This window comes from Anoplopoma fimbria, chromosome 18 (genome assembly GCF_027596085.1).
Source record: "Anoplopoma fimbria isolate UVic2021 breed Golden Eagle Sablefish chromosome 18, Afim_UVic_2022, whole genome shotgun sequence".
Lineage (NCBI taxonomy): Eukaryota > Metazoa > Chordata > Actinopteri > Perciformes > Anoplopomatidae > Anoplopoma > Anoplopoma fimbria.
This window is the reverse complement of record NC_072466.1, coordinates 321900-331610: the sequence shown is the minus strand read 5'-3', so window position 1 is coordinate 331610 and position 9711 is coordinate 321900. Positions and strand designations below refer to the sequence as shown.

General features: G+C 41.7%; 1 protein-coding gene across 1 annotated transcript; it reads left to right on the top strand.

Moving 5' to 3' along the window:
* The first annotated feature begins 350 nt into the window (after positions 1-350).
* On the top strand, positions 351-5810 carry LOC129107522 (mitotic checkpoint serine/threonine-protein kinase BUB1 beta-like). Its single transcript, XM_054619025.1, has 15 exons — positions 351-546; positions 2175-2214; positions 2309-2490; positions 2582-2673; positions 2756-2856; positions 2959-3053; positions 3136-3164; positions 3458-3677; positions 3754-3882; positions 4136-4230; positions 4334-4483; positions 4612-4748; positions 4851-5004; positions 5093-5208; positions 5659-5810. Exons 1-15 carry the CDS (start codon positions 351-353, stop codon positions 5774-5776), a joined length of 1854 nt encoding a protein of 617 aa, XP_054475000.1. The 3' UTR covers positions 5777-5810.
* Positions 5811-9711: the final 3901 nt, after the last annotated feature.

Below are 9711 nucleotides of genomic sequence, written 5' to 3'. Positions count from 1 at the left end.
CTAATAATAATAGTAATAATAATAATAAATAATAATAATAATGATGATAATAATAGTAATGATAATAATATGTATATAATAAATGATAAATAATAATAAATGCACTGTACAAAAAGGGTCAGAGCAGACTCTATCTGCTGAGGAGACTGAGGTCCTTTGGAGTGCAGGGAGACCTCCTGAGGACTTTTTTCAACTCCGTGGTGGCATCAGCCATCTTTTATGGAGTGGCCTGCTGGAGCAGCAGCATCTCAGCAGCAGACAAGAAGAGACTGAGACTCAGAACAGCAGCCGTGGGGTGTCATTGGATAAACAGTGTGGTGGGAGACTGGGGTGTCCACCTGTCATCCCTGATGAAGGTGGTGGGAGAACAGGTGGGTGCTGGCCAAGCTGTCATCCCTGGAGATCCCCTTCACAGCCCCGCTCCCGCCCACCCTGGTGAAGGACACCCTTCATTCACCCCCGGTGGTGAAAAGTCCAGCCTCCTCTCCAGGAGGAGAGGGTTCCAGAACCGGTTCACCCCCGGTGTGAAGGAGAGGTATCTAGCTGGTAGCGTTCCAGGTCCTTCACCTGCTCAGGGCTGCACAACCAGCTCTGCTCCCAGCAGACCACATGACAATAAAAACACTGTGCAATAATGGTTAATATAGTTTTTTTAATCTGTCTGTAAATATTATATTTCAGTTATTGTGTTTTTCTACTGTTTTTACTGCTTATTTATAATACTTGTTTTATTTTATTTTTAGTAATGATTTTATTTTCATTTTTATCTTGTCTTCTTACTATGTCTCTTGTGTGCACTTTAACTAATATGCTAATAATAAGCCTGCAAAATAATTCCCCGATACTAACTAATAAAGGATTATCTTATCTTATCTTAATAATTATCTTAATAATAATAGTAATGATAATAATAATAGTAATAGTAATAATAATAATAATGATAATAATAATAATAGTAATGATAATAATAATAGTAATAATGACAATAATAATAGTAATAATGATAATAATAGTAATGATAATAATAATGATAATAATGATAATAATAATAGTAATAATAATAGTAATGATAATAATAGTAATAATGATAATAGTAATATTAATAATAGTAATGATAATAATAGTAATAATGATAATAGTAATATTAATAATAGTAATAATAATAATAATAGTAGAGCGCTTGACCCACAACCACAAGGTCGGTGGTTCGAACCCCTCTACAGGCAACATGTCGAGGTGTCCTTGAGCGAGACACCTAACCCCAAAAATTGCTCCCGGGCGCTTCATAGCAGCCCACTGCTCCTCCGGGATGGGTCAAATGCAGAGAACCGAATTTCCCCATTGTGGGACTAATAAAGGCTTAATTATTATTATTATAATAATAATAGTAATAATAATAATAATGCTAATAATAATAATAGTAATAATAATAATAATAGTAATAATAATGATAATATAATAATAGTAATAATAATGATAATATAATATTAATAATAATGATAATATAATAGTAATAATAATAATGATAATAATAATAGTAATAATAATAATGATAATAATAATAATAATGATAATATAATAATAATAATAATAATAATAATAATAATGATAATAAATAAGTAATAGTAATAATAATAATAATGATAATATAATAATAATATAATAATAATAATAATAATAATAATAATAATAATAATGATAATATAATAGTAGTAATAGTAATAATTATAATAATAATAATAATAATAATAATAACAATAATAATGATGATGATGATGATGATGATGAGGACTGGAGTCAGCAGCCTCCATCACTTCACTTTATGCTTTATTTCCTTTAAATGTTTCTTTTTATATTCTCACCTTTCTTTGCTCTATTGATTACATTGTTTTTATCTTTTCTTTTACACCTGAGGATTAGTTTTTATTGAAGTGTTTAACGATGACGTCATTCATGTGTTTACCAGATAGATGATGAATCATCTGCTCTCATTAATATAATTACATGGATTTGTTCTAATGAGCATTCCTAAATCAAAGACGGTATGTCATAAATATTACTGAGTAATCTGAGGAGGTATTTAATTCATGTTTTAATAAAGGACCAATGATTATTGACGTCTGCAGATCTCTCCTGATTATTGACTGAGCGCTGTGTTGTGATTGGTCCATCAGGTCCAGGTGCAGTGATGTCAGAGCAGCAGGTCGTCACACGGTGAGTCTCACAGAGGTTCAGTGTTCATCAACTTAGAAACGTTATGACATTATGAAGACGTTGGCTCCTGAGCGTGTCTCCCTATTGGCTGCAGGTCGGCCAATTGGAGCGAGCCATCGTCACACCTGGACGGAGGGGCGGGGCTTTATGAGCAGGGCGGGGCCAATCAGGTGAGCGCGTACTGTAAAGGGCTGCTGATGAGAGGACGAGAGGAGCTCAGCTTCGAAGAGCTGAGAACCGAAAGACTCAACCTACGCCAACAACAGCAGCTGGACGGTGAGTTCACTGACCTCGGGACACTGAGGCGTTCACTGACCTCGGGACACTGAGGCGTTCACTGACCTCAGGACTTGATTTGTTTGTGTAGAGAAGCTCAGACAGCTGACGGAGGTGAAGGAGCAGCTGAGTGAAGAGCTGGAGTACAAGAAGAGACTTCTACTGCTGAAGAAGAGCCAACAGGTACACTGATACTACTACTACTGATACTACTACTGATACTACTACTACTGATACTACTACTGATTCACCTGTGTCTCTGCAGGCGGTTCCTGAAGCTCAGATCAGGGACTCTGCTGGACCTCCAGCTGCCTCCTCCTTCCAGATATATGATGAGTCCCAGTCTGCTGCTGCACGGCCTGCTGGGTAATAAACGCATCGCTGATGACCCAGTGGGAATCAGCTGATTACCTGTTGATTAAATGTTGATAATCAGCTGATTCACAAAATCTTTCTTTCATCAAACAGAAACTCTGAAACGTCTCAAAACGAGCTGGTGGACGACGTCTTCCTCGGTCCTGACGAGAGAGGACTGTGTCTGCGTGTCACCTGTCCACCACCAGGTGAGCCTCTGTAAACCAGCTGAGCCTCTGGTCCACCAGGTGCTCCCTCTCTGATCTGGACTCTGTGTTTGTTTTGTCTCAGGTGGAGTCGTCGTCTCTGAACTCTCTCAGGTTTGTTCAACGGATCAATATTTACCTGAAAGGAGACCAGAACATTGATCAGACCTTTTTGAATCTCTGATGTTTCCATGGAAACAGAGTTCATCATCTGTTGTTTAATGAATCTGTCAGCAGACGGACTCTGTGAACCAGAACCAAGGTCTCTCACCTGCTCCTCAACACTTCTCACACACTGCTGCAGGTGAGTTTAACCTTTGACCTTTGCTCACACACTGATCTCAGTCCTCCAGGTTCTGTCTTGTCTTTTGGGCTGCTTAGTGTTGATGTGATCCTGAATGTCTCAGATCATCATGGGGGCCGCTGAAGACCTCCAGACTCTGGTGGAGTCCTGCCCGCCCAACGTCTCCCAGAAACCAGCAACTAAAACCAGAGACAAGCTGAGTCCCATACAGGAGACCAGTGTGGAGGCCAACCCTCTGTCAGCCGGAGAATGTAGTCCACTACAGGAGGACCAGGAGAACCTGCAGAACCAGGAGGACCAGGAGAACCAGGCTCTATCACCTGGTAAGTGGTCTTCAGCCCCTCAGACATCTCTGTGGTTCATCACATGGTGATGCTCTGTTTCTTGCTTCTGATCCAGTTGTGGATCCATGTGACCCAGATGTGCGGTGGCGGCTGCTGGACCTCTGTGATGTCACTTCCTCTCCAGACTTGTGCTCAGAGTCCCGCCCACTTCCTGTGGTTGAGGAGCACAGCTGTCTGCAGCTAGGTAGGCCTCAGCTCCGCCCATGACCAGAGGGGGGTGCTTTCATCATGTGTGTTGTGTACTGTGTACTGTGTACTGTGTACTGTGTGTTGTGTGTTGTGTACTGTGTACTGTGTGTTGTGTGTTGTGTGTTGTGTACTGTGTACTGTGTGTTGTGTGTTGTGTACTGTGTACTGTGTGTTGTGTGTTGTGTACTGTGTACTGTGTACTGTGTACTGTGTATTGTGTACTGTGTGTTGTGTGTTGTGTCCACCAGGGGGCGACGTGATCCACATCTACTCCAGAGTCCTGGAGGGACCAGGTTTCTCCGTCTTCAAAGGAGCCACAGAGGACGGCTACGTGGTCCTCAAGGTAGGGTCCACATCCTCCAGGTCTAGTCTTCTAATCAGTATGACCCCAGACCAGCAGGGCCCAGGGACCCGTTTCCATGGTGACGGATGTTTACCTGCTGCAGGTGGACGGCTGCTCGGCCCCCTGGGACTTCCATCAGTCTCTGCGTCTGAAGAACTCGTCCACCGCCGCCGGGTTTCCTCTGATCAGCTGTTTCCTGTTCCTGGACGGCTGCATCACCGTGTACACCACGCCGCCGGGTCACATGTTCACTGTGAGTCACTTCCTGTCCACACGGGTCCTCCCAGCTGGCTGGAGTTAGCAATGATGCTAACTGACACTGTGAGGACACACACACCTGTCTAATGTTTAGTGTGTGTGTGTGTGTGTGTGTGTGTGTAGGAGCTCACAGAGTGTGTCCCCAGCGAGGCCTCCGTTGGTTATAAAGCAGTCGCCCTGGTAACGATGGTGTCTCAGCTTCACTCCTGCAGACTGCTGCATGCGGCACTGCAGCCTCACCTCCTCACCTGTTGTCACAGGTAGGTCAGCTCACCTGTTGTCACAGGTAGACTAGCTCACCTGTTGTGAAGGAGAACCTTTATGGATCAGATATGAGGTTGTGGTTCTCGTGGTTCCCTCAGAGGTCTCCTGATCCCTGACTGGGTCTTCCCGGTGGACTGGTCCTCCTCGGTGGACCTGGACCTCCAGCGGGACGTCACGTCGGTCCAGCAGGTCCCCTCAGCTCAGGACTACATCGGTCTGGGTCTCCTGGAGCCGACCGCCCCCCCACAGCTGGTACCACTGCAGCACATCAGTCCACTCTGTTTGGCTCCTTCACTGGGATTGGTCCTCACTGACTCCTCCCCTTTCCTCTACCTGTCAGGTGGACCTGGTGGGACTGGCTGAAACTGTGCACCTCCTGCTGACCAACAGCAAGATGGTCCTGAAGAAAGAGGGCGGAGTCTGGAGGGCAGAGCAGTTCAGTGGAGAGGAACCGTGGTACGGACAGCTAGACCTGGATTATTACACGTGTTAAACTTTGTTTATTTAACGTTTAAAATTAGTTTATTTAACGTTTTAAAATTAGTTAATTTTATGTTTTAAAATTAGTTAATTTTATGTTTTAAAATTAGTTCATTTAACGTTTTAAAATTTGTCAATTTTATGTTTTAAAATGAGTTTATTTTAGGTTTTAAAATGAGTTTATTTCATGTTTTAAAATTAGTTAATTTTACGTTTTTAAAATTAGTTAATTTTACGTTTTTAAAATTAGTTAATTTTACGTTTTTAAAATTAGTTAATTTTACGTTTTAAAAATAGTTTATTTTACGTTTTTTAAATGAGTTTATTTCCCATTAACCTGGTTTATTTTAGTTGTTAAACTGGTTTATTTTAGTTGTTAATCCTGTATTACTTTGGTTATTCTAATAATCCTTTCTCTCTCTGCAGCGACATGTTCTCCAGGATGTGGAGGAGGTTCTTCTGCTCGCTGCTGAACGCCGAAGGTCGCTCGTCGTCGTCCATCCTGTCGGAGCTGAAGGATCAGCTGACGACTCTTTACTGCTGAACCCTATATATATATATATATATATATATATATATATATATATATATATATATATATATATATATATATATATATATATATATATATATAACCCTCAGCTGTTCATCTGAATGTTGGTCTTCATGTGTCTTTGTTCTCATGTCTAAATAAATAAATTAAAGATTGTTTTAAAGGATTTTTATCAGTCTCACTGTTTCTCCCTCTGTTATTATAACAGCAGTTATATAAATATACATATATATATATATATATGTATATATATATATGTGTATATATATGTATATATATATATATATATATATATATATATATATATATATATATATATTAAGACAAGTGGATGCACATGTGAATTAAAAAATATAAAATTTTAATTTGAAAGTCAAGTTTAAAAGCAGAAAATAATAAAGAAGAGGGAAACATTAGTTTAATTTAACTTCTAACCAGCAGGTGGCGCTCTGTAATGAGCAGGAAGTGTCCTTTAAAGGATCATTCCTACTGTGTCAGAGGATCTTCAGTGGAGGACTGAAGGAGGTGAAATGAATCATGGGAAGTGAGTCAGTGCATGTAGGCTGTGATAGAGTGATCAAAGGATGAAACTTTATTGTTTCACATCATAGAAACGAAATGAAACAATAGTTTATTCCACATGTTAAACCTGTTTATATATCATATATCATAATATATCATATGTGATATGAGGAGTATTTGACCATAACTGGTGATCGTTGTGATCCTAGTCTGTCTGGAGTCAGCTCCTCCTCCGCCTGAGGGGAGAACGAGCTGCAGCCTGCAGAGAGAACCAGAGAGAACCAGACACATGGACCAAAGAGAACCAACATTAGAACGTGTTCTTCAGTCTGACTCTAAATGAACGTTTATGTTTATGATCTAACAGACCTGTTAGAGTGACATCATCAGTCAGAGTTCCTTCACTTTAAGGAGACTCTGAACGACACACCAGACTGTGAAAAAGATCCACATTTTACTTCATTAATATTTCAATAATGAATGTTCATCAACATGAACATCCACTCTGTTTCAGCAGAATCAAACCAAACTACGCTGTCAATAAAGTTTATTTGAATTTGAAGAAAGAAGCAACAAAAACTAAACTCCACCTCCCTCCTTCATACCTGAGACAAGGTGAGACAGGGACGAGCAAGGTGGGGGAGGGAGAGAGAGGGAGAGAATCGAGTGTCTGAGGAGGAGAACAGCAGGAACCGGCCACAACGAACACACCTGGACTCACCTGGACTCTGTTGCCCAGGTGAGTGTGTTAGCCTTTTATTACAAGTAGAGGTAAAACTGTGGCGGTTCTACTGAGCTGATTCTCTGCAGAACCAGACTGTCATGGTTCCACGTAGACCCTCAGTGAGCTGTGAGGAACCATCAAAGAGGTTCTCTGTTTTAAAGAACAGGATGTTACATAAGATAAGATAAGATAGAATAAGATAAGATAAGATAAGATAAGATAATCCTTTATTAGTCCCACAGCGAGGAAATGTACAGGATTACAGCAGCAGAGAGGACAGTGCAAACAAGAGACATAGTAAATAAAAAAAACACAAGATCAAAATAAGTATTATAAATAAGCAAATGAGCAATAAAGAACAGTAAAGAACAGTGTGTGATTAAGGTTCTCTACAGCACCAGACGGTGGAACCAGAGTAACAGTAAACTGACAAAAACTCTCTGATCCTCATAAAGAGGATCTACGGAGAACCTGAAATAGTTATTTTGCCTCTTTGATATGAAGTCCTGTTGAAGAGCTTCAGTGTGGCAGCAGGGTCACAGGGTTCCACAAAGAACCATAACGGTCTGAATAAATAATGTTCCCCTGTTGAGTTAAAGAAAGGTTTCCTGTTGGTTCAAATGGTTCAAGAGGCTCAAACTACAGAACAAACATGTGTTGTTTACCATGTGGAACCTACAAACTGCCCTAAGGATCCATGTTAGCTGGTGGCTAGCTGTTAGCTGATGCTAGCTGTTAGCTGGTGGCTAGCTGTTAGCTGATGGCTAGCTGTTAGCTGGTGGCTAGCTGTTAGCTGATGGATAACTGTTCACCTATGGTTAGCTGTTAGCTTATGGCTAGCTGTTAGCTGATAGTTAGCTGTTAGCTAATGGCTAGCTGTTAGCTGATGGTTAGCTGTTAGCTGATGGCTAGCTGTTAGCTGATGGCTAGCTGTTAGCTGGTGGCTAGCTGTTAGCTGATGGATAACTGTTCACCTATGGTTAGCTGTTAGCTTATGGCTAGCTGTTAGCTGATAGTTAGCTGTTAGCTAATGGCTAGCTGTTAGCTGATGGCTAGCTGTTAGCTGATGGTTAGCTGTTAGCTGATGGCTAGCTGTTAGCTGATGGCTAGCTGTTAGCTTATGGCTAGCTGTTAGCTTATGGTTAGCTGTTAGCTTATGGCTAGCTGTTAGCTGATGGCTAGCTGTTAGCTGATGGCTAGCTGTTAGATGGCTGTTATGGCTAGCTGTTAGCTTATGGTTAGCTGTTAGCTGATGGCTAGCTGTTAGCTGATGGCTAGCTGTTATGCTTATGGCTAGCTGTTAGCTGATGGCTAGCTGTTAGCTTATGGCTAGCTGTTAGCTGATGGCTAGCTGTTAGCTTATGGCTAGCTGTGACAGCTTGTGGCTGGTAAATATTTAATAATAATATAATTAATAATAATAATATATTTAACAGAAGTGACAGTTATGGTTTCACCTGAACAGGTAACTCTGTGTGTGTGTGTGTGTGTGTGTGTGTGTGTGTGTGTGTGTGTGTGTGTGTGTGTGTGTGTGTGTGTGTGTGTGTGTGTGTGTGTGTGTGTGTGTGTGTGTGTGTGTGTGTGTGTGTGTGTGTGTGTGTGTGTGTGTGTGTGTGTGTGTGTGTGTGTGTGTGTGTGTGTGTGTGTGTGTGTGTGTGTGTGTGTGTGTGTGTGGGGGCTGTGGCATAGTGGAGAGCAAGGTAGTTCTCCAATCAGAGGGTCGGTGGTTCGATACCCGGCTTCGGCAGTCGATGTGTCCTTGGGCAAGACACTTAACCCCAAGTTGCTCCTGAAGGCCATCGGTGTGGACTGATGATGAATGTTAGTTAGAGTCTGATGGTGGCACCTTGATGGTAGCCTGTCATCAGTGTGTGAATGGGTGAATGATATGTAACATACTACTGACTGTAAGTCGCTTTGGAGAAAAGCCTCTGCTACATGACTGTAATGTCGTGTGTGTGTGTGTGTGTGTGTGTGTGTGTGTGTGTGTGTGTGTGTGTGACTGATCTGAGTAAAGCTTTATCTTTTAACAGTTTAGTTACTACTACAAAGTAAAAGCACCTAAAGCAGACTTTTGTTTTTTAGGCCCTCAACATGGTGACGGCTGAGCCACCAGCTAGCAGCTAGAAGCTAACAGCGCTAACAGAGTTTACCTGAGAGGGAACCAGAGGGAGGGTCATTCCTGTGATGTCATCAGTGTATGTCTGAATGAATCACTGTGAGTCTCACTGAGGAGCTGTCTGGTCATGTAGTGTGTCGGTTTGATTCCTCAGGTATGTCAGTCACACCCTCAGACACACACACACACACACACACACACACACACACACACACACACACACACACACACACACACACACACACGTGTGTGTGTGTGTCTATGTGTGAGTGTCTCAGGGTCACACCTTGGTCCTAAAAGTGTTGTACTTAGCTCCGCCCCCTAATATCACTTCTATAGACAAAAATAAACAAGATGGCAACCATATACAGGTAGTGTACAGAGTACAACAGGTAGAGAACAGAGTACAGGTAGTGTACAGAGTACCTGAACAGGTAGAGAACCTGAACAGGTAGTACCTGAACAGGTAGTGAACAGAGTACCTGAACAGGTAGAGAACAGAGTACCTGAACAGGTAGTGAACAGAGTACCTGAACAGGTAGAGAACAGAGTACCTGAACA